The sequence below is a fragment of the Bos taurus genome, chromosome 28 (genome assembly GCF_002263795.3).
Source record: "Bos taurus isolate L1 Dominette 01449 registration number 42190680 breed Hereford chromosome 28, ARS-UCD2.0, whole genome shotgun sequence".
Taxonomy (NCBI): domain Eukaryota; kingdom Metazoa; phylum Chordata; class Mammalia; order Artiodactyla; family Bovidae; genus Bos; species Bos taurus.
The window spans coordinates 10,420,805-10,446,677 of NC_037355.1; the positions used below are offsets into that span (position 1 = coordinate 10,420,805).

Here is a 25,873-nt window from a genome sequence, read left to right on the forward strand (position 1 = left end):
TTGTTTCTTCGTTAGTCTGAGTTGGCCTGTTTATGTTGTAAACCAAACTATTAGTATTATTTCACTGCCTTTCAGTTTTGTCCTCTTAGTTATTTAATTAAATCTTCTGTATTTTGATGTTTTCTTCTTGAAATACTAAGTCTCAACATCACCTTGTAGATTATGACTACATTTAAGATGCCAAATAAGATGATTTAATATTGACTTGTAACATTACTACATTATGACTTTTTTAGAAAGGGTTCATCTCTTGGAAATTTCTCTCCACGTATAATCAGCTTTCATATTCAGTTTAAGACGAAAACATATGAAAACCTTTTCACTAGTTGCTGAAGAGTTGAAAATGCAACAAAATGCAAGCCAGTAGCATGCATAGGCTATAGAATTGTTGTCCTCAAACTGTGATTTCCATGAAATCAGGAGGGTCCTTCAGAAACAGTGTGAATTTCTTTGCTGTCATCATATTTTCATCTCTATTGTGGGGATAAACTGTTTTCTCCATCAAGAAGCAAGGGACGGTATAATTTATTCTTATCTCAATATTTTTTCTCATATAAAGCAAATTTCTGAAGAATCGAATGGCTTTTTTTTCCTTCAGATCTTTCTCCTTCCTTCCTTCCTCCCTCCCTCCCCTCCATCAAGTGCTAAAGACTTGAGCCACTCTTAGACAAAGTGGAGGATTATTAGCAATTTTATTACAGACTTCAGTTATAGTAGAAGCAAATCATGATGTTGAATACTTCCATTCAATGACTGTGATTTTATCATAGGTCTGAGATATGATCACCCTTGACCTTGAAAAACTCATAATCTTATTTAGAAAAGAGCTGATAATGCTTGGTTGCTTTTGGTGATCAGAACTTTTTGCCTAAGGGAAAATTCAAATTGTGGAGCTGTTCCTGTTTTTTTTTTTTTTCCCCTTAACCTTCCTTTGTGACCTTGGAATAATTTAAAGACTGAAACTATAGGTTGAAGGTATAGTGCATGTATAACACCCTTAGGCAGTTCAAATGGAATTTGAAGTGGAAAGGGACAAGGAACCCTACTTTCTATTTTTAAAAAGTAGGATTCCTTGGAGATAGATCTTTTAAAAGTATCTTACTTGGAGAAATGCTATAGTAGATACTTGCTGTTTTCCCCAAGTAAGATACTTTTAAAAGATCTGTCTCCAGTATGCTTAGAAAAGCTAATCTGCAGTAGATATAAAATGGAAGATTTTTTCCACATAGTCCATTATTTTATTGCATGAAAACTTTCTATTTTCCCTTTCAAAGTTTTATTTTTTTATGTCATGATCAAATTTCTAATGAGATTAAATTATACATCCAGAGTTCAGTTCAGTTCAGTTGCTCAGTCATGTCCAACTCTTTGCAACCCCATGGGCTGCAGCACTCCAGGCTTCCCTGTCCATCACCAACTCCTGGAGCTTTATATACCCAGAAGCAATCCTCAAAGGACAAAAAAGTACAAAGATAAATAATATTAAAGATGTTCTGAAGAGAGAGCTTCCAATTCAGTCTAACAGAAAAAATTCAAAAGAGTGGTCGATCCCTCTTTATGAAATAGTTTTCCCACTTCTAGATCAGCATATCTTTTTTGCTCAACATTTTTTTTTTCAAATGAGTCTCATCACTTCCCCCAAAGCATTATTTTTGGAATTTATATATTATATGAGAAAAATGAGTAATCTTTGCTCAGGGAGTTAAGTTTGTAAAGAAGGCAATTTGATACCTTGTCTTTCTTGGTGCTTGTAGGGTCTACCCATCATGAGTGATTTCAGTTACTAAAGAGGATGTTGTGACTTTAGAATCTATTGTGCAAGTGGCCCTGGCAGATCTTTGGGTTGGTCTACCTACTTTTGGAGCACCAATGGCCATTGTTTTTTGTTATTGTTTTCCTCAAGAATATACAGCATGCTGGCATCTTCCATCTTCTTTGGATGTCTTGATGACTATCTTTGTATGTTCTACTGAGTCAATAGACGAATCACTCTTTCTAGCTCCCTTGCTTCTTTAGTTGATAAAAATTATAGTGCAGTTCCTTAAGCCAATAATTTCTTATCACTGTTTTCCGGGCAAAGCCTTTCACAAAGGGAAAACTGGGAAGTAAAAGTTCCATAAATAGCTCTGGCAATGGGAGGAAAGTCAAAGATTGTTGGGTCTAAAAGGAAGAATCAAATGTTGCTCACTAATTTTATAAAACACCTGAAGAGCAGACAAAAGGGTCTTCTTTCAGTTTTTCTCAAACTGTGTTGTAATTACAGTATGATTTTGTGTGTCTGTGTGGTTTTGTTTTCGTTTTGTTTTTGACTTCACAGGAAGAGGTTTAAACATGAAGGCAAACCTTTTAGATGTTAGCATGGCTACATATAAAGCAAAGCTGCCTTTTTTTTTCTTTTCTCTGCTTCCATTTAGGCCTATCACATAATTTAAGAAAAAATAAAATTAATCACAGGAGCTCTTATATAGTGTGAAAAAAACCCTGATCAATTTTGTTTTCGCAGCACGATATTATCAAAGATTTAAGAGACAAATTTGCCAGCCTCGGCGAGAACTCTCTGGTAACAGCATAAATGTCTGTGTTGGTTGCTTTTGATTTAAAGGTTTCTTTTTTCATTTGTTTGAGCCCATTTCTTCCCCCCCTCCTTTTAGTTTACTTTCTTTTTCATATTCTGTAACTAGCAAGCCTTCATTTTTTAAACCTCTTCCATCTTCCAGTGTCTATTTTCCGTACTTTGGATGGAAAGTTTACGGCAGCAAAGCTGTCACTCTGGCTACTTCTGCTGCAGCTCTTCCTGCTCTTAGGTCATATATGTTTTGGCCGTTGTGTTTATGGACATGATACTAATTGACTGTTTCATGTCCCATTGACTAAGCTTCTCTACCACGCCATTTGATGGACGCGCTGTCATAGGGCTCTATGCAACTTTCATTCTGCAACTTATACTGCTTGGTTCCGTCTCAATTCTCCAGCGAACTGAATAGCTCAAGTGAATGATCCTACCAGTCTTGAACTTGCTGTGCCTTTATATTTTATTTTGATTTCCTTCTGTATATTTTCAGTGGTAGTTTAAGTAGAAAAGAACAATCTCCAGCCATTGCTCTAGCAGTACCATGCAGTATCGTTTGTTACCACCTGAGAATACAAAATATAAAGGCACATTGCTTCTTTTATTCTTTGGGGGGAACTGGGGAGATCTGTTATCATAAGTTCACTACTTAGTTGAAGCCTACCTTTTTATCCATATCAGCTTTCAATTTTGCTTAAACTCCAACACGTCCTCAGTTGATGTTTTTCTGTCACTCAGTGATAACTTGCAACACAAGCCATTTGCTGAGCAGTATCAAGTTATGGCCATGACTTGGGAGATGATTAAAAACATGACAAACTGATGCACAAATGTATCATTCAGAAAGTGCAAGTTTCAATGATGAAGTATAGTACTTCAAAAGTATCATACAGGCTTTGGACTAATCCAGTCATTAAAATTAAGAAAATTCATCCTGATAAACAAGTACCAAAAGTCTATCACAAGAAATATAAAGGGAAAAATCAAGAGCTGACTATGTTAACATCTGTTGAATAACATTGTTGGTGTTGAAATGGTCCATAATGTTGTCATAGAGCCCATACATGAAGAGATGATGAAAATATGGTTTATAGAAAGCTACTCTGCTTAATGATAGTCGCAACATAAATGGTTGGGATTTGTGTTCAGGAAAAAGAAATGGAAAAGCAAAAGCTTCTATACCAACAAGCCAGGCTCCATGACCGCGGTGCTGCTGAGATGGTGCTGCAGACCATCAGTGCCAGCAAAGGTGAGGCTCATCACCCTACCTTGGAAGGGTTGATTCTTCAGATTTTCCTGGGAGCACCCTTATTTGTATTATACTGATATATTTAATCCCTGAATTTCATGTTTATGATGAAGTCAGGTGAATTCATAAAGGCCAACTCTCTTTTGCCCAATCCAATGTTAATTATTTTCAATCAGAGTCTTACTGAAAGATCTATTTTGTTTCTGTTCATTAAGTTTTGGAAATTATATTGGGACACAATGCTAACAAACTGATAAACTGGTAAATCAGGGGTGGGCAAACACTTTCTGTGAGAGGCCAGGTAGTAAATATTTTTAGTTTTTCAAGCCATTGGGGTCTCAGGGGCAACTCTTCAACTCTGCCATAGTGTCTGCCATCTAGAGATATTGTGTGGCCTTGTTTCAATAAAACTTTATTTACAAAAATAGGTGCCAAGCTGGATGTGGCCCTCAGGACCCTTGATATAAATGTTTAGATTTTTAACGTGAGTCATTTTTAGCAGTTGAAGTGCTATTGCATTTTTCAATAGCCAGCCAATTCAAGCTGCTTTTTCTTACATTAGTAACATCCTCTTTATGAAAACTTTTTATTCTAATTTGAATGGAATAGAAAAGTAATAGTGGATATAAAACACTCCTCTCCAAATATAAGGATTGTTTCATTTCTAAGATAAGTGGAGGTGAATTACATTAAAAATAAAACATAATATGCTAAATTATAGACAACAAGTTGGATTTTAAATTTTGTTAATTATTACTTGAATAACAAAATTATGACTAGTCAGCTTAATAAAGCATTACTACAAACGCATGAAGATAAAAGTGATGAAATGAAAATCATAAAAGTTGTTCAAACATACTTGAGGGAGGAAGGAGAAAATTTTAAGTGGCTTATGTTCATTTCAATATTATTTTATTACTCATGATTAGTTTTACATTTTAATAATTTTAAGTATCAGTATTTCAAAATCATTTGTTTCTGCCTGTTCTTTTTTTCTGCTTTCTCATGTAATTTCAACTCATGGACATATTACACAGAATTTAGTAAAAACATTGATGGCAAAATATGCATTATGACTCTTAATTTTTTTTTGGTATATACATCAGTCTGTCCTCCTCCACCATGACACACATTTGTAGGAAGCTGATAAGGACTTTAAAAGTGCACATTTTGAGATATAATTGGTTAATGTAGCAAGTGAAGAGATACAAGGAACACTATATTTTGTGTTTTTAAGGTGAAACTGGACCCATGGTGGCTGCTACTTTGAAACTTGGAATTGCTATCTTAAATGGAGGGAACTCTACAGTACAGCAGGTATGTCATTAAGCCTTTCACATAATGTGCTTTTCAAATAGATGGACCATATAGTCATCCTGTTGAACAATCATCGTAAAAGAACAATTAGTTGTACTTTTTTTTTTTCACTTTCTATGTAAAATATGTCTTTATTTTATGGTCTTGTCCTAGTATCCAGATATCTTCTAGTTAGCACAATAAACACAGCTTCTAGGTACGACAATAGATAATGTTTCTCTTTAGAAGTCTGAAGTCATGTCATGTGGTGTCGTCATTTGCAATGCTGCATTTCATGTGACTAAGTCAGCATAAAGCAGCTGTTGTGTTTTAATAGTGAAATATGAATTTCCTTCCCTAGGCAGCCTAGTTTAGGAACATGTTTTATAGTGTTATACCTCCTATGAATTGACTCTTGAGATTTTGTTAATAGTTAGTATGAAGCTGGCTCATGGGTTAACATGTAAATAGGATGCACTGTTCAGAATTATTTCTAGTTAGAAATCTTTCTATTCTCCTAAAATAAGAAAATCACTTCCCAACCAAGTTTTTATATTCAGTTTGAAAGTTAGACGTTATCAGGACTGGGGATTTGATAATGCAGTGTCTCTATACAACTGAATGCAAAGATCTGTAAGTTTGTTAGAATAAGAGTATCTGAGTGACTTAACTATAAATAATAAACGCTAGAGAGTGTGTGGAGAGAAAGGAACCCTCCTACACTGTTGGTGGGAATGTACAGCCACTATGAAAAGTATGTACAGTATGGAGGTTCTTCAGAGAACTAAAAATAGGATTAAGATATAATCCTGCAATCCTACTCCTGGACATATATTCAGAAAAACCTATAATTGAAAAAGAAACATGTATTACTACGTTCATAGCAGCACAATTTACAATAGCTAAAACATGGAAACAACTTAAATGCCCATTGACATATGAATGGATAAATAAGAAGTGGTACATATACACAATGGAATAATACTCAGCCATTAAAAAGAATGAAATAATGCCATGACACTCACATCAGCATGGATACAACTAGAGGTTTTCATAAGAAGTGAAGTATCTCAGAAAGAGAAAGACAAACACCATATTTCACTTATATATGAAATCTAAAATATTCCACAATTGAACCTATCTACAAAATGAAAACAGACTCACAGATGTAGAGACTTGTGGTTACCAAGGGGGAGGAGAGTAGGGGAGGGAATAGAAATTGGGATTAGAAGATGCAAACTATCATATACAGAGTGGATAACCAACAACATCCTACTGTATAGCACAGGAAACTGTATTCACTGTCCTGCAATAAACCATATGGAAAAGAATATAAAACAAAGGTATGTGTATGTATAACTGAGTCTCTTTGCTATTTAGCAAAAATTAATACAATACTGTAAATCAAGTTTACTTCACTAAAATATATATATATTTGAGCGACTTAGGGAGAAAAAAAAAACAGGAACAGACTAATAAGCATGTATTTCATGACTCTGGGGCCACATCTGACAGTGTAGCTCTGAGCACAGAAAAAATTCTTATGCTCATTGAAAAACAGTAAAATATAATATAAACTTCAGATTGTGTTATTCTAAAACTCTTATTTTTATATCTTGGCTTGTATATGAGAAAGAACAGTTGATGAACAGGGAACTAAGAACTATTCTTTCTTGGCTAAGTAATAGTGAGGCAGGTAAAGGACTTCTCTCATTGAAGGACAGGAAGGCTAGTGAGAACCTTAGAATGTTTGACTTCAAGTTGTTGCGAACCTCAGAATCACTAAGGTGGGAATCGCTACAGTGGGACAAAGCCATGAATATGCTCCGAGAAGACCTTTGAGTCTAAGAAAAGAAAAACAGAAAATGTTGACAGCCTCTTTTGGATTGGCTGAGTTTTGAACTAGGTGAAGTGTTGAGTTGGCCAAAAAGTTCATTTGGGATTTTCTGTAATATCTTATAAGAAAATATGAACAATATTTTTGGCCAAACTAGTAGTAGAAGAACTGCAAAATTCATTTTTACCTTGTTCTCAAATTGTGTGCTTTTTTTTACTGTAAATATAATCATTACATGTTATAATTGGATTGAAATCCCTGGCCTCTTCTTGGTGTAATGTTTGTAAGTACATGAAGTAAAATTACACAGGTTGACAAAAGAAATAAAGTATATTGAAATGTGGTTATCATAATGTTATATAAGGTTGTTTATTTCGTTATGAATTCATTAAGTAAAAGATCTAGTGCTTAGTCTAATAATTATTGAGAAGAAAAGATTAAATACTTTTAAGTAGCTATAACAACTGTAATGTGATAGGAAAATATCCAAAATCCTTATTGGTAACAAAATCATAGCCATTATTAATCCTACTTGTGTTTGTTGCTTAGATTACTTGTTGAAAGGAATGCTAAATTTCAGTTGCTGCTGCTGCTGCTAAGTCGCCTCAGTCGTGTCCGACTCTGTGCGACCCCATAGAGGGCAGCCCACTAGGCTTCTCTGTCCCTGGGATTCTCCAGGCAAGAACACTGGAGTGGGTTGCCATTTCCTTCTCCAATGCATGAAAGTGAAAAGTGAAAGTGAAGTTGCTCAGTTGTGCCCGACTCTTAGCGACCCCATGGACTGGAGCCTACCAGGCTCCTCCATCCATGGGATTTTCCAGGCAAGAGTACTGGAGTGGGTGCCATTGCCTTCTCCAAAATTTCAGTTAGAATTTAATAAAAATAAAAGTGAATTTTTTTCCTATCCAATTTACAGATTTTCTTTTTTGATTTCCACAGTAAAAGACTATATGACTTCTTTAAAATGTAAGGAAAAATAAAGAAAACTTACCTAATCTCTCCACAATACTGATCAAGAAATAGGTTCCCTTAGCTTATGTATTACTTCAAAAGATCTTAATTTTATATATATATATATATTTATAAATATATATATATATATATATATCTCCAGAATCCTTGGAGTCAAAAGGAACCTTGGGAGATCATGTAATAAATATACTCACTGTATGTATATATCTTTTCATCTTCTCTCTAAACCTTCAAATATACCTTCCTTTGCCATATAAATCATGTTTATTTTGTTTTAAAAGACCAATGATTAATAACTGCTTCATGTTTATTATACCAGTAAGTTATCACACACACACATACACCCCAAAACGGCTATGTTTTTATGTGTTTGTGTTTGTATGTATCTATGCATGTGTGGAGAAGGCAGTGGCACCCCACTCCAGTACTCTTGCCTGGAAAATCTCATGGATGGAGGACCTGGCAGGCTGCAGTCCATGGGGTCGCTGAGGGTCGGACACGACTGAGCGACTTCACTTTCCCTTTTCACTTTCATGCATTGGAGAAGGAAATGGCAACCCTCTCCAGTGTTCTTGCCTGGAGAATCCCAGAGACAGGGGAGCCTGGAGAGCTGCCGTCTATGGGGTCGAACAGAGTCGGACACGACTGAAGTGACTTAGCACGCATGTGTAGGTGTATCCATGTGTGTGCAAACACACACACACTGCACTTTGTGGATGTGTATGCAGCCTTCACATATTTAGTTTTATATTACCTTTAACTCTAATTTCTGGAAAAAGATCACTTACCACCATTTTGACTGCTTAGCTGAGCCCTGTCTAAATAGCACTGGTAGTAGGAATTGTTACCTGCTATTTTCAGACACGATTGAGTGACTGAACTGAAGTGATTTAAGATTCAGAGAAGATCAGTGTCTTTATCTCCTTAGTGTTTCTCTTATCATCTTGAATGTACTTATTTGAAACCTACAGCATATCCTATTCACATTCGAAGTAGCTGTTTCCCTATGGCATGTAACAATATACTCACAGCAATGCACTGTGTTAGTATTTTTTACATTTATGTTTAACCAATATGTTGACTACAGAATCTGGACATCATTCTGAGAACAGAGAAAAATTAATAGTCAAATGATTCCCACCATTCCTTGAGTTTAGAGACCATGGTAATGGAAACTGAATTTCTGTCTTAGCAGCGTATGGTAGTCAGAGCTCTTGCTAAGTCACTTCAGGTGTGTCCGACTCTGAGCGACCCCATAGATAGCAGCCCACTAGGCTCCCCTATCCCTGGGATTCTCCAGGCAAGAACACTGGAGTGGGTTGCCATTTCCTTCTCCAATGCGTGAAAGTGAAAAGGGAAAGTGAAGTCGCTCAGTTGTGTCCGACCTCAGTGACCCCATGGACTGCAGCCTACCAAGCTCCTCCATGCATGGGATTTTCCAGGCAAGAGTACTGGAGTGGGGTGCCATTGCCTTCTCCCAGAGCTCTTGGATGACTGCTTTTTAAGGAGCTCACTTTTTTTTTTATTATTATTAATCTGTTTATTTTAATTGGAGGCTAATTACTTTACAATATTGTGGTGATTTTTGCCACACATCAATGTGAATCAGCCATGGGTATACATGTGTCCCACCATCCTGAATCCCCCTCCCACCTCCCTCCCCACCCCATCCCTCTGGTGTGTCCCAGAGCACCAGATTTGAGTGCCCTGTGTCATGCATCAAACTTGCATTGGAGCTCACTTTTGTAGTGAAATCTGTGAATAGCATTCAGGTGGGCCTTGTTCCCAGTAAACTTGAACTAAGTATCTGAATCTGCAAATACTTACAGAGTGACTTGAAGAGAACTAAGAGTTCTATTTTCCCCGATATTTATGCTGCTCCTGGTGTTTTGTAAGGCAAAGCCATGGGTATGTCCTGCTGCACATGCGCAGAAATGTGCAAGCCTCTTGATGTGACACGCGTGTCACTATTTCATGGTCATGTTTGTGTGCACTGATATTTTTAATCTTTATTTTAGCATAGAAAGAATGTTTTGTTGTTTCTTATTTAACAAAAAATAAGATTTGTGTTCAGTGACCATGTGGTTTATCTGTTTACTGCAGAAAATGCTTGACTACCTCAAGGAGAAAAAGGACGTGGGCTTCTTTCAGAGCCTGGCTGGCCTGATGCAGTCATGCAGGTAAGCACCTGCTTTCCTGGCTTTAGTTCCACTCAGTGGTTGTATCTTTAAAAGTACTTGTTTTACATTACTGACAGTACTTATAGACAGAAAATTTTTTTATTGAAACAATTTTTTAATTTAATTTTTATTGGAGTATATAGTTGTTTTAGAATGTTGTGTTCACAGAAGATTTTTTAGTGGTTAAATACACTTTCAAGTGGGGCAAGTGTCTTATATTCTATCTTGCTGTTAAGTGTCTTATATTCTATCTTGCTATTAAATGCTTAATAATAACAGCATTATTAACTTGTTCCATGTTAATAATGTCTTAAAATAGTCTTCCTTGTACTTAAATAAGGACCTTGGAGAATTAATGTATATTCTCCATATTTGAGAATGAATACTATATGATTTTTGAAAACCATAAAATTCCATTTCATTTTTTCTGTGAACTTTGAGATCACCTCTTATCTTCCCTACAGTGATCCTTAAGCAAATAATTTATGATCATTTTGTAGTTTTTAGAGTATTTAAAATCATTCAGATAGCATTTGACTAAAGAACCTGACACATACTTAATGTGATAAGCTATTCCAACTGGAAAAACATGATTATTATAATTATATTTCAGTATGCCTACTGACTTTGTAATGTTCTCCCAAGTTGAAACCCATTTATGCTATATATTTGACTTTCACATGGATCATTTCAGTGTGGTCCCTGGAAAGGTAGTCTGCTACGAAAAAACACTATTGGTAGACATTGAGTCAGGGTATGTTTTCAATGCATAATAACATTCGGTTCACACTTCATGATATACATTTGCCCTTCTGAAGAAAGGAAAGGTTCTGTTAGTCCTCTAAATGTTTTTCTCCCTGTTATTGCAGTGTCCTCGACCTAAATGCATTTGAGCGACAAAACAAAGCTGAAGGACTTGGGATGGTGACTGAGGAAGGATCAGGTACTGCTCACTTAAATTAAAAAGATACCTGTCCCCACTTCTTCCCTGAAATTACCTTTCCAGTACAGAGAGATGTGAGGTTATCTAAATGGACACCATGCTTACATGACTCATTTAAAAGTTCATAGTTAGACACCCACGTAGGTCACATCCAAGACCCCAAACCTAACCTTCCATGTTGGTAATTGACTCCTTTTTATTCCAGACCCACTGTCTGTGACCTTTCCCCTAGCTGGGTAGTAAATAAAGAACCCTTATCAGAGAATTATATCTAAAATTAAAAAGTGCATGGATGAGCCAAATTAGAAAATGTTTGACTTCCTTTGGCCATTTTAGCAAACTGTCAGGTTTCTAGATTCTATCTCCTTAGGATAGTAATGCTTTCAGAGCCTTCAGGCCATCAGTATTCTTACTACTCTTCCCTTTTAGCTCAGTTATCCTTCTATTTGATAAATCCGTATGTCTTTGCAAGTACAAATTGTTTAAGAAAATAAAGAGTAATTTTTGTGTTTAAATAACTTTGATCATTTAATGTACATGTGCATAAAAATAACCCACATAATAGAGTTTTTCTCTCTTTAAATAGATGTATAAACTAGAAAATTTAGCACACTGTGCATTTAAAGCAGAAATAATTGTTGCTTCACATTCATTTTGGTATCTATTAAGAAAAAAGTATCATCTCTATTTTTGGTTTTGATTTGTTTTTATTCTTTTGTGTTTGATTTTTAAGTTATTTTAGTTTGAGTAAGGCCCTGTGTGTTTATCTGTTTTTGTTTGTCTGGTTTGGAGTTGTCATCTTATCAATGTATTATTAGTTTTAGAACATTGGGTCTTCTAAAAAACTACGCTTATTGCAAAAAAATAAATTTTCTCCCCTCTGCCATTGGTAGTCTGCTTGCCTTTCTGAAATAGTTTAGAATTAACAAATCTTTCTAATTATCTCTGTATAATTTTGTTCTCACAACAGGAAAAATAATTTAGTCACATTTTTCCTCCTGTATTTTAAAGATGATCATTTATCCATATTCTAATGCTGCTGCTTCTATACCACCTGTGTAATTTTCTTTTCTGCTTGGCATTTGGATGTAGAAGTTCAGACATCAAGTTAATACTTGATTATTATTGGTTATTTAACTGGGTTAGCTACCTTCAAGAAAAATCACTAGCAGAATTCTGAACTTACTTAGATATTCTGAAAAGGAACATCAAGCTAAATATCTTCATTACTAACATTTGTGTCACCTGTTACAACTCCTGGCCCAGTGGACCTGTCTGGAGAATTCAGAGCCACTACAAAGCCCACATCCCATTAACTGCATTGCCTTTAAGGTTTCACAGAAGTCCTAGGGTTTTTCCAGCTGTAAAGTGCCTAAAAATGAGTCAGTTCTCTATCTAAAGTCTGACTTCCCTGTTTTGGAATTAGAAATCAATTTTATTTTCCCCTGAAGTTTTTACCTAATGGACCAGAGGCTCTGAACATAATTCCATTCATCGTTCTGTGTCACTCTTTACATCAGCTCCCACAGAGAAATAGTGACCACACAGGTTTATTTTCCTGGCCTCCTAGACTTTTATCAACCAGATATGGATTGGAATAACACTTGTGAGTCCCAATTCAGAAATAACTTGATAAGAGCAGCCATCTTGATATAAGAATTAATCCTGTCTCTCAATATGAGATTGGTTTGGTTAGTTTATTCTTTTTAAAGATGCACACAAAAGTTATTGCCCAAATTGATTAACACGTTTATATTTTATTTCCTTACAAACAGCAAAACAAAAACAATGTCTCAACTTCTTTTCTTTTTCCCCATTTCCTTTCCTTTCAACAACTGTCCATGTATATTCTCCCTTCCTCAGTCATCACTCATGAGCGTGGTAATTATTAAAAATGAACTGCCTTTTCTTTATTTGCTCCTTTATTTATTGTTAGCTTGATGTACAGTCTTGATAGTGACAGTTTTTGTGCATTTTTCCTTTTCTAGACCATTTTAGCAAGTAGATGATTTACTTTTCATCATTATGCATCCTTTTACTTTTAAAACTTATGTATCAAGCTTTCCTTTTTTTTCTTTTCTTCCTATGAGGATGTGTAGTTATTAACATAGTAGACATGAAGGGGCAACAAGCATTTAAACGATGGTCTTGGATTTGTTTGGTTCTGTTCTTTCATTTAAAAGAAGTCCTGGTGGACCCAGTGTTTGCAGCTATTGTGTAAATGAGTGAATGTGTGCAGTAGTTTCCCTGTGGCGTTTCTGTTTTGGACATACTGTGGCTTTATGGCTGCACCAAATGGTGCATGGGAAAGTCAGTGCTGACCCAGGGTGGGTGGTGGATGGTAGAGTCTCCTTTTAGCCCTTGGACTCAGCCAGTTCACTTCCAAGTATTAAGAGATTTACAGAGTTTTTCTCTATGCCTTTGAAAATATCATATATTAAAAACCTAACATGAAATGAACTTTCATTCTTGAGATCAAATTTAAAGAACACTAGTAACAGTAGCAAGTATTTACTCTTCAGGCTAGCATAATAACAAAGATGACATTAATATTGCAATGTAGTCTTTAAAAGGCATGACATATGATGGTGATAAAGAAGGGATGAAATTTTCTTAAACAGTATTTTGTGTGTCAACACGGCTTCAGAGATTAAGCTGTGCTTTCTCAATACACACTGCTGCCTGCATCAAGAGACCTCTTAGGAGACTGTGCAATGACAACTCATTGGCTCTAATGATTACTATACTATTTCCCAGATTGAGAACACCTATACTGACTCTATCTTTGGCATATTTTTAAAATTTTTGTTACGTGGCCATTCTTTTAAGATTCTGCAACTGTTAAGAAAAGTATGTACCCTTTATAGGAGAAAGAACCTAGGTCATCCCTCTTGGGAAATATAGAAAAGACTGAAAAATCTGAATCCGTTAGTGATCTCATTGGCTTCAGAGCTTGAGGCTTACGCAGTATAAGCTCAGGACTGAGAAAATAATCCTAACCAATTGCCTTTTTTAAGATAAATCTGTTCCTGATGATGAAATGACCATAAATTATATCACTATGGAAAATATGGAACTTAAATACATGAACTTTTTCATACCCATGACTTTCCCATGGTGTTTTCCCTGTTTTATACTATAGAGTGAGGCAAAGTGAGATTCTATGGCTTGTCCAGGGTCACACAGCAATGTGGCAGGATCAAGGCTAAAATGCAGGCATTCTTTTTCTCTTTAATTTGCCAATTCCACAAGCCAATTCCCTTTCCTTCCAGTCTCTAGTAGTCCTTGAGGGACTTATTTTGTGTCCAGCACATTGGCTTAGGTTAGAATTATTGGCCCCCTAATGTCTCCCTTCAAAGGCACCCATCTATTGCCAATTTTTGAATCCACTGTTAACGTTTTAATACCACTTTTAAGCTTTTTATGATTACACATGATATTTCCCATCTGGATTGAGATAACATTAGGAAATATATGCTCCTTTGAGGTTTGTATACAGCTGTCCCTCAGTATCCATGAGGGATTGGTTCCAGGACCCTCTTCCTGTCCACAGATGCTCAGGTCCCTTATATAAAATGGCATAGCATGGTCATAGCCCTGTATCCACAATTACAGAAGGACAGCTGTGTAAGGCTATCGGACTAATTGTTGACACTCCTTTTTCTATACTGTCATTGTCATGTAAGTTTGCCATGTATCCTTATCCCACCTTATTAAATTTCCCTCATTTGTCTTGGGTTGGCAAAAAGTCCTACCTGGTTTTTCCATAACATCTTACAGAAAAACCTGAAGGAAATTTTTGGCCCACTCAATACAAGAGTATGGACTTCCCCCTTGTTAAAAAAAAAAGAAAATTCTTCAGATGTGTTTAGATTTTGTGATGTGCTCAGTGTTGTCTTCTCTGTATATTTTTTAGTCCTATGTGTTTTATTTTACTATATGAAATGAAGCTCAAAACCAAAAACTTCTATGAATTTTTGAAATTTCATTCCATCCTTGGATTTTTGATTTGTTTCTCCTCAGTAACATTTATCCTCATTACAAATTCATGATGAGCTTGAAAGTGCAATTTTTCTTCTTTCAAACGTCTTCTTGGAATATAGTCAAAGACACTGCATTATATTTTTAATCATTTTGCAGGGATCCTTGACTTTATAAACAAGTTAAAATTTGCAAGCTGATCTGATTCCTCAGAAATTGTTTGATTTTCTAAAATGTTATATAAAACATTAATACAAGTTAAGCTTCTTCCATTTCCACCTGTATTTGGTAATGTGTTGCACTGAGGTTCTTGCCTATATATTTATAGTGACCTCATGAAGTTTATGTGAAGTTGAGTGAAAAGGTTTCCTTTCAATTAATTAATCAAAAGGATAATTGTAGAAATCTTTAAATATTGACCACCCTGATTTTTTTTAGTGTTTTTAGTGCTTAATTATTTATTGGCTATCTTCCACCCCAGATTGTCCCAAGGGTACTTTCCCACATGGAATCCAGTAGATCCTGGTATCCATCTGGATCCTAACTATATTACTCTCCTATGCCTGTGTAAATATTCTCTTCAAGGAAAGCCTATGCTTCATGGCACTAAATAGATTTTTTTAACATCCTTGTACAGTTTTTAAACTTTGAAGCACTCATTTAAATTTGAGTGGCTATTATGTGCTAGATACTGTCCTAGACATTGGATTTATATAGGAAATCCAGAGTATTGTGTAGAGAGAGAGAGAGAAGTAGCTCAGTCGTGTCCGACTCTTTGCGACCCCATGGACTGTAGCCAACCAGGCTCCTCCATCCATGGGATTTTCTAGGCAAGAGTACTGGAGTGGGTTGCCGTTTACACTTGTAAATAAGCAACTTCAGAGCAATGCCCTCTGTTTAAAAGAAAACTGAGCTGATACTTAGCTGCCAGGGCTGGGGGAAGTATATCATCATAGGTGTAACACAGAGCCTGAAGTAGAAGTTTATCTGGTAGATAAGAAGGCAAAGAAAAGCATCCCAGTGAAAGAGATCCCCATATGCCAAGTTTAAGGTACAAAACATGGGAGAACGGTAACTAACCTGGTGTGATTGAAAAGAAATGAACTCACTAGAGGATGGAAAGGTAGTTTGTGGGAGACCCTAAAGGACCTTCTTTACCCTGACAGGGAACTTGCACTTTCTTTCTGAGATCTTGGAGAGCCATTATATAAGTAACACTTCTGTGATATTATGTTTTTTGTGTTGATTCACTTGGAATCTAAATTCCCACATTCACTCTTCAAAATGCTTCCAGTAGAATCTACTAAGTAAAATTCACAGATTTCTCATTCTCAGTAGTGCTAGAATACCAAATAGACTATATATATATATATATATATATATATTTCAGTTAAAAAAAAAGGAAAAAAAATGAAGAGAAAAGGCTATAAGAAAAACAATCTGAAATCATGTTTGAAAGCAAAAGATTTTTTTCTCCACTGCTAGCCTTTAATTCAGAGAAGGCAATGGCACCCCACTCCAGTACTCTTGCCTGGAAAATCCCATGGGCAGAGGAGCCTGGTAGGCTGCAGTCCATGGGGTCACGAAGAGTCGGAGACGACTGAGCAACTTCACTTTCACTTTTCACTTTCATGCATTGGAGAAGGAAATGGCACCCCACTCCAGTGTTCTTGCCTGGAGAATCCCAGGGACGGGGGAGCCTGGTGGGCTGCCGTCTATGGGGTCGCACAGAGTCGGATACAACTAAAGTGACTTAGCAGCAGCCTTTAATTCTATTATTCATATTATCTATTATCTAATTTATTTCATACAGTGATCATTTTTATTATCTAGGAATGCATTTTATACATAGTATTAGGTTGTTACCTTAAATAAATACATTTAATCAAATTATAACTGATTTATTATATTCACAACCCATTGGAATTCTATATTTTAGAAATCTAGGGCTTTTAAAATTACTTCATGCTATTAAAACTTCACATTGATTCCTATTGTGCTTTGCATATTTCAAAGCAATTGTACTTGTTTGAACCAATTTGATTATCATAGCAGCCCTATGAAATATGGAAGTCAGGAGATTTTTAAGTCCCATATCAAAATGATGTAAAAAGAGTCAGAAAGGTGAATTGATTTTTCCAAAGCCACATGTCTAAAATATGGTTTTCCCTGGGTTCTAAAATTGAAAACAAGTTAGGAGTCCACAATTGAAGATAAACAATAAGCAAAATGATTGTTAGTCAAAGATTGATTACTGATGTGAACTTTATGAAGTGGAGGAACGATGGCACCCTGCATTTAGAGAGACCACAGTGTAGAAATTACCTGTTTGTTGCCTGACTGTGACCTTCTTGAGGTTAGGAATTGTGTCCATTAGTCTTTTTTATCCCCAGCATCTCACAAAGTGCCTAGCACACAGGGGACACATAATGAGTGTTTCTTGAAGTTTACTCAATTAAAGTCTTTTGCCTGTTAATAGCTCTACGACAGTAGTCAAGTTACTTATTTCTCAGTTGTTTCCCAAACCACAAAATGGGATCATATCACCTCATTTTAGGATTATTGCAAACATGAAATGAAATGATGAGAAAATATGTCTAGCACAATGCCTAGCACACTATAGTCACTAAATGCTAGCTATAAATCCATTTTCAAGTTTTTTATTCTTGGGGAATTCCCTGGTGACCCAGTAGTTAGGACTCTGTGCTCCCACTACAGAGGGCAGGAGTTCGATCCCTGGTCAGAGAATTAAGATCCCCAAAGCTACAAAACATGACCAAATGAATAAATCATAAATTTTTAATTCTTTACTAGTTGAGTTGTAATATTATTTAAGCAGCCATATTTAGATCATTTAAGCAATGATACTAAAACTACATACATGGAATTAAATACCTAACTTTTCACTATTTAAAAGTATTTTTAGCCTTTATCCTTCAGTTTTTCCATATACAAAGTAAATATTTAAGTTCTCTAAAGATCTGTGATCAGAATTATTTCCTCCATGGCAATGGGGGCTCTGGAGATCCACTTAACAGTAGATTTTAGGGAATTGTTCAATGCAGCCAGTCTCATGTTTCATACTACTCACTTTTTTATCTCCACATTATAGAGATATTGACATAGCAAGACCCTACAACACTGGAGATCTTAGTCTTCTGGAGTCTATTGATGCTTATGCAGTTGTTTATATATTTAGTGATCTTTTTATTTATTTCACTAATTTTAGTAACCGTTATTGATAATTAATTAGTAACAAATCTTTCTGGAGCTAGGTCTGCAAATTTTGAGCTATATCTATGGACAGTCTAAGTAAAAACAACTTTGTTTTAATTGAACTTAAGCAAAACTTTGTGTACTTTTTTTTTAATTAGATAAACCATTTGGAAGTAGAAAAGCTTTTTAAAGTATTTTAATTTTATTGTATCTCTAAAAGAGGAATTACTTTTTATTGGTAGCTTGAATAAATAAGGTCTACCTAATATTATTTTCAGGTGAAAATTTATAGTTTTTATAATATTTGGTCCATTAAAATTCAGGCAACTTTTTGAAAATATAAACATTCTTAACACCTAAGTTCACGTTACTGTATTTATCACATAGGCATGTTGTTCCCATCTTTATTTAGTGTCATTGCCACTGCTCCTAATAATATTAACCTTTCCACAATTGATTAAAAAAAGGGTCAGATAGATTATGTAGAGCCAGTGAGGTATACAGTATACATTTTCCATTCATTTTATAGATGAGAAACCTAAAGCGCAAGGAACAAAATCATCATCACAACAGTATTGAAATAACTTTCCCCTTTGTTAAAGTGTTAGAAATGATAAGCCCTTTATAATTGAAAACAAAACCAAAGGAGTGCCCTTCACAATAGCTACATTTGGCCATCATGCAGCTATTGCAAATAAGACATTTAAAATGTAAGAGCACTTTCAACTACATTTTACTCCATTTCGTTATTTCTTATTAACCTTAGTTTCCATCTTACAATGGAATTTCTTTTGCGCACATCCCAAAGTAGACTGGTGCCCGTGTACCTTCTGCAGACATAAAGCCATCCTCCGTCTTTGTTCCTGCACCACCTACCGGCAGCATGGGCAATGGCAGCATTTTAATCAGATAGGAGTGTATTCATTAAGCAGCAGTACTCTAGTCAATAACCTGTACCGCCTGATGGGAAACGAAGGCTTGACCTGCCCCCTTTCCCCTCCCTTCTCTCTCTTGTTCTGCTGTGTGCAGCGTGTCCACCGTAAGTGAAGTCACTTGTGTGTGTTTCGGTGTACAGTCTAAAAGATACTGTGCATGCCAACAAAAAATAAAATGTTACGTTATAAATTAATGTGCATTGTACAGAGCATTTCTAGGTACACTGGTAGACTACATGTTAATTTATTTCAGTGTTAACTTTTCTGAATACTTTCTACCAGGGGTTACTTATTCCACATTAAAGTTATGAAGATTGATAGTATGTCCTTGGTTTTATTGATTCAATTTTCTGAAAATCGAAAAAACAAAACATTTTAGATGGGTTCAACAAGGAAAAAGTCAATAAGTCTATGTAACTAACTCATAATATTTTAATTTAAATATCATTTTAAAGTATCTTCATGAAATGATACAAAGTGTCATCAGTGAAGAGTTTAGTTTGTTTATTAGTCTAGACTGTTCCTTTTTTCCTATCCTGTCATGAATGTAAACACTGAGAAATGGGCTTATCAGCCATGTATTAAGATTCAAAACAATACACATTTCAACATTTAGATTTGCCATGTCACATTTATAGACATGGTGACCTTAGTTTGGTCACCAAATATCATATCTTGCAGGCTCATAGGGAAACCAGTACAGTGATTTTATGTACTTTTTTTAATGTTTATATTAGTTTTCAAAATGGTTTTGCTTCCTAACCCTCCCATTATATGAAGCCTCTCACTTTGAAAGTCACAGACTGCAGACTGGTAAGTCCATCATCTCTCTATCATTATGATCATTCATAATTTCAGTTCCAGTAAACACATGATCATTGCATAGTTTTCTTTCCTAGCCCAAAGTATTTCCAGTCTGAAAAGTTATTATTATTTTTTTAAATACATGAGTATATTCATTCACTTGCCAAACAACATTTTTATGTTTTTTGTCATTTTGCTTTCTAAACAAATTGAGATTCCAGAGCATACACTCATAATGTTGACAGTGTTTTTTTCATGGACACTCTATGCTTTTAAATTCAACTTTCATTTGTGTGGTGCTGGTTTTTTGTTTGTTTCATTCTCTGTGTTTTTGCTTTCAGAGTAACTTGTGATCAAGGTACATTTAAATTGAAATAGAGGTGAAATATCTGAACCCTTTCCTAAGGCTTCATGCTGGCCACCCCCCACACGTATAGTTAGTGTTGAATGATGCAGAACACCCCCAATGGCTCTGAGATGTCCTCCTTTGCACATTGCTTTGTTAGGTTTAGCTCTCTTAGCAGGAGTCAGCAAAGTCTTTGTTTTGGTTTGATATTTGGAGTTAGGTCTGCTTGCCAGTTCTTCCTCTTCTGGTGGAATGCTACAACCAATGAGCGCTCTATTTGGACAAGCTCATGAGAGAATTCATTGAAATGAGTTAAGAACCATTTTCTGGTCATTTAGAATTTTCACAGAAATCCTTTAATTAATATGTGAATACCAGAAACTTTTAGCCCTGTTTTATATATATACCGAACACCTTTGTATTGAAACATTTGGTTAGACTCTAGGAACAAAGCAGATTTAACTTTCACATTTGTAAGAGATGCAGAGATCCTACACAAAGAGAAAGATAGAAAGAAAGGGGGGAAAAGTTCAAATCTCTAAACCTCTTCAGGTTGTTTCTAAAATGTTGCCAAACCCATGCTGCTACTTTTAACAGAGAGAGATCTGAGTTTTTAAGAGTCAAATGTTCTTTTCTTACCAAGAAAAAGTGCATCTATCTGTCAAGCGCATGATCTTAAGAGCTTCAGATAGAAAAGTGGCTATGATTTGTGACTGTTTTTGGTTCAGACGATGCTAGATGAACATGCAAGTTTGATGGAGGTGGGGATACAAAGGGAGGTTGAGGCTAAAGTGGTTGATAACATCGGGTCCCTCTGGACTTCCTGCAGGAGAAAAGGTTCTGCAGGATGACGAATTCACCTGTGACCTCTTCCGCTTCTTGCAACTGCTTTGTGAGGGACACAACTCAGGTTTGTGAGACCCCAGACCGTTCATGGTACCCAGCAATAAGCATTTTGAAGCCAGTAATAACAGGAGCCTCTTAGTTCTAATTATTCTGCTTCTCCTAGGTCGAGAAACGGTTCTTAAAATCTGAGCATTGGCCCTGGGGTTTTTCTATGTCACTGAGTCTTTCAAAGTCTTTTGCTAGTGATTTCACTTAATTCTTTTTTTCCCCCTCTAAATAAATCCTTTTAAGGTATTGATATTCTAAAGAGAGATTTTTTTTACTGATAAAATTACAGTAATGCTGAATTTTCTAAAGGAATAATTAATACACTATTACTTGAATGGCATTGCAGGCAGATTCTTTACCATCTGAGTCACCAGGGAAGCCCATATGAATGGCATATGGGTACAATCAATAATTTGAAAAGCAAAGCTCTAGAATAGCATTGGTTTGTACATTTTACACATATGTGCTATTTTTTAATTAAAATTGACTTGCTTGAAGACAATTTTTAGGTTTTAAAAATGTAATGTGCATATTTGATATAAAGAAAATCTCAAGAAATTTTGTTCACAATTTAGACTTTCAAAACATGAATTTTATAACTCTTATTAGTTCTCATGCTGGAGAAGACAGCTGATAGAAGGATTCAGATTGTGAAGAAAGATGTAGATTAAATACAATAAATAGCTATGGAGACATATGTAGGTTTATTTCTTTTTTTACCTCTTCTCTTTAACTGGGGGAATCTACTTCACTATGTAACTTGCCACGATGTATTTCCATCCGTTGTTTATGGATCATATGTATCAGGCTTGTGCATCTGTGAAGGCAGCAGCTTTATCTTGATTTTTTTTTTTCTTAACAAGAGATTATGGAATAAATCATTTAATTACTCCATCCTACAGGATGGAAGTCCTTTTCAGTCATTCACATGCCCAGAGCTCTAGAGCGAGGAATCAGGACACAGGTGTTAACAAACCTCTTAGGTGAAATTTAAATATTGATATTATGTGAAGCACCTAGGTTTGTTTTTGAGGTGCTCACTTTTTATGGAAAATATAAATTATTCAGTGTTCAAACTATCAGATATAACACTACAGAAGCTGCAGTGATTTTGGTGTAGACACCATTTGCTCTTAGAATTGTTCAAAGAATTCATTTTAAATTTTTGAATGCACTTTAATAACATCTTTTGATCTTATGTAGATTTTCAAAATTATCTGAGAACTCAGACTGGCAATAATACAACTGTCAACATAATCATCTCTACTGTAGACTACCTTCTGAGAGTTCAGGTATGTAGCTTTATATTAGTAGCAAATTAAAATGTTGGCTAGTTGTCATGTTATGGCAGTTGTGAAACTGACATGGTATAATGTGTTTTGACTTATGAGGTCAAAACTTATTGAGCTATTTTTCTTTGATCACAGTCTTTCCCCAAATATTAGACTAAAACCGCCACTATTGTCTTTGCCTTTGATTCTGGCTCTTTCTATAAGTGGGAATATTTTTTTCCCTGCAGTTTTTAGCTTGATGGCATTTTAAATTCCTTTTCAATTTGTAAAGCATGAACATGCTCTTTTCCTTCCTCTGTGGTTGATAAATAAATGGCAGAAGAATATTTGAAACACTACTAAAAATGGGAAAGAAAGGCTTTCAAACTACCTAACATACGCTTAAATATAAGAGACTAAGGTCAATTCTTTTCAGCTCTCCAAATGTCTGATGAAAAAATTCAGCCTAACACTCCATCACTTAAAAATATCTTCAATACTCTAGTAATATTCTACATGTTACTAGAACTGAATCTGAAGGTGTAGGTCTCTTAATGAAATTTTATACTTTTATTTTTCATTTTTTGTTTTTAATATTTTTTCCTACCTCCTTTCGAAGAGTTGGGTTGCTTTTCTGGGTGCCTGATGTCCTCTGCCGGCATTCAGAAGTTGTTTTGTGGAATTTACTCGACGTTTAAATGCTCTTTTGATGAATTTGTGGGGGAGAAAGTGTTCTCCCCGTCCTACTCCTCCGCCATCTTCTATTTTTCATTTTATTTAGAAGGAAATCAGGTGTAGCACATTTAAAATCACAAACTCTCTGTTTCTTGCTTAATCTTTGAATGTGTAAAAGCACAACACTCTTACCTAAAACTAATGGAGAAAAAGGCTAGTTCTGAAGCAAATATATCAAGAAGCTTTGCTGAAATGTATCTGTAACTTTCAAAATCATATCTCAAAACCTGAATGTGGTTTACATGGTAGCCCAAATTATATTATTCATTTAGGCAACTAAAATTCCTTTAAAATGTGAGCCATTGTTGAAAACATCCTGTTTGGACAGATCGATCATATTTAGATGTTTATTTACAATTGTTGTCAGTATTTATAAGGAATCCAGCCAGTTTCTTCCAGGGCCTTTATACAAGTCAGGAACATTCTGAAATTCTCATTAAAGAAATGTTACTGGCTTTACTGGAGAAAAAGTAGACTAGATGTTTATATTCTATGATTTGTCTAATTTCTATGTTCACATAGTAATATTTAAATACTCTATGGATAAATATGCATTAGTGTTATGAATCCTTATGTTTCTGAATTTCAAGGTCATCAGAGACAAAAAGTCATCTTTAAAGCTAAGTTTTCTGCTTATTTTCTCTCCAGATGTTATTTATATCTAGGGAGGATTTGCCATATTTTATGTTTAGGAAAATCATTGAAAATAGTGTTTATTTCACAGATATTTTTGTTTGCATCCAATCTGTTATTTAAAATGATTTCCTTTAAAGAGTCCAAAACTGGACAGGTCTTTGATAGCTTCAGAATATTCCTTAATCCTAAATCCTATCATCTCTTTTTTTTCAGGAATCAATTAGTGATTTCTATTGGTATTACTCTGGAAAAGATGTCATTGATGAACAAGGACAAAGGAATTTCTCCAAAGCTATTCAAGTGGCAAAACAAGTCTTTAACACTCTTACAGAGTATATTCAGGTAAACTTTTAAACATTTCTGTTATTTGAAAAAGAATGAGAAAAAAGAGTCAACTGGTTAGCATTAAATTCCTTGGAAAAAAATGCAGCATGCCTATTTTCCTGCTGTCATCCACATTTTCTAATGACCCCTTCTGTAGAATCTTAGCCAATGGGTCATTTAAAATCAGATGTGAAGTTATATGGAATGAACTTGCCTTACCACTTTTAGGATTGAGATATCGTGAGATACCAAGGCATGAACCATGAGGTTGAATGTGTCGTATCTCCAATACCTAGTGTATATATTAAGCACTCAATAAATATTGATGAAGGAGGAGAGAGAAGTGAAGGAGAAAGGGCAGAACTTTAAACCACTTTTTATAGTATTCTTGTGAAAATGAGGAGGGAGTTTTTTAGAAGCCTTACAAAAAGGAAAAAAGCATTTAAAAACTTCACTGTAATGTGTGTGTGTGTGTTGTCAACTGAAAAAAAAAATATTGCACCATCTAAAAGTTGGAAGTTGTGTTTTATTTGGTGGACTTACTTAGGACTTAATCCCAGGAGCAGCCTCTCAGCTCTGGGCAACTGTTCTAAAAGGTAAGGGAGGAGCCAGGATATGCAGGTTTTTGCAATAAATAAATAAGTAGTCAGAACATCAAAAGATTACAATGAAAGAAAACCAGACATCTGAAGTTAGTGAATTTTGTGCGTTTCTATATATGGGAAGATGCAAGAGTCTGGGCTCCCTGAAATTATTCCTTTGATACGCACCTTAACTCTCAGGGCCTGGATCCTGCTTTTCTCCATCCTGAATCCCCTCAGGTACACTGTTTGGGTGGCTGCAGTGGTTGCTGGGCTGATGGCGACAGCATCCTTTGTTTAATTAAATGGCAGGCTTCATTCTTTGTCCACACAGTATGTGTGTGTGTACATATATGTGTATATATGTAAATATACTATATAGCAATACAACATGATAATTATAGGTAAAATCTTCAAGTCCCATGAATAATATACATTTTTTTACATTGATTTGCTTTATATTCTTCTTGGGGTAGACTTCTAGTTTTGATCTACAGATTCTTAAAAGAGTTTATAAAATTCTTCTTTCTTCAGCAAGCAAAACTTTGCCATTTTCTAGAAGACTTGTGTCCATGGCTGATATTACTCTGACTCCATCACTGTGATTGAAGTGTCATGTACAAAAATAAAATAGGAAGAAACTTAACAGTTTCTTTTGTCAGACAAAACATAGTCTTAAGGGGGAAAAGGTTAAGTAAAAATAACAGATTGTGTCTCCAAAGCCTGGCATACTTGCAGGTATCTGTAGAATGACTGAATGAGAGAACTCTTCATGGCCAAGTGAAGCCACCAGGGCTGAGTGGTGCAGAGGAAAGATGGAAGCATGGCTACTCCTTACCTCCCCTAGGTTCACTCTCTCCTCTGTATTCATACCTTGGAAGGATCTCACTTTTTCTCTTTTCTCCTTGGGCAGGGAAGAGGATTCTTATTTTAGCATTTCAAAATGGGAAAGCCACACTTGATAATTCTTATAACTTTTCTTTATTCAAACACAAGTGAAGTTTTAAATCCAGTCCAGACCATTCATGTACCTATTTCCTTATCTCCTTGGCTTCCATTATTGCCTTAATATTCTCATCAGTGTCTAGAAAGAGAGCAATACCA

General features: G+C 35.4%; 1 protein-coding gene across 7 annotated transcripts in view; it reads left to right on the forward strand.

The window, feature by feature from the left end:
* RYR2 (ryanodine receptor 2) overlaps positions 1–25,873 on the forward strand; it is an 827,636-nt gene that overhangs the window by 729,457 nt on the left and 72,306 nt on the right. For all 7 annotated transcript variants that reach the window (XM_059882653.1, XM_059882647.1, XM_059882648.1 and 4 more), the window contains 7 exons: positions 3,719–3,818; positions 5,056–5,135; positions 10,027–10,103; positions 10,973–11,046; positions 21,158–21,238; positions 22,426–22,514; positions 24,078–24,206. In XM_059882653.1, coding sequence (XP_059738636.1) covers positions 3,719–3,818; positions 5,056–5,135; positions 10,027–10,103; positions 10,973–11,046; positions 21,158–21,238; positions 22,426–22,514; positions 24,078–24,206 — 630 coding nt within the window. The remainder of the gene's footprint in view (positions 1–3,718; positions 3,819–5,055; positions 5,136–10,026; positions 10,104–10,972; positions 11,047–21,157; positions 21,239–22,425; positions 22,515–24,077; positions 24,207–25,873) is intronic.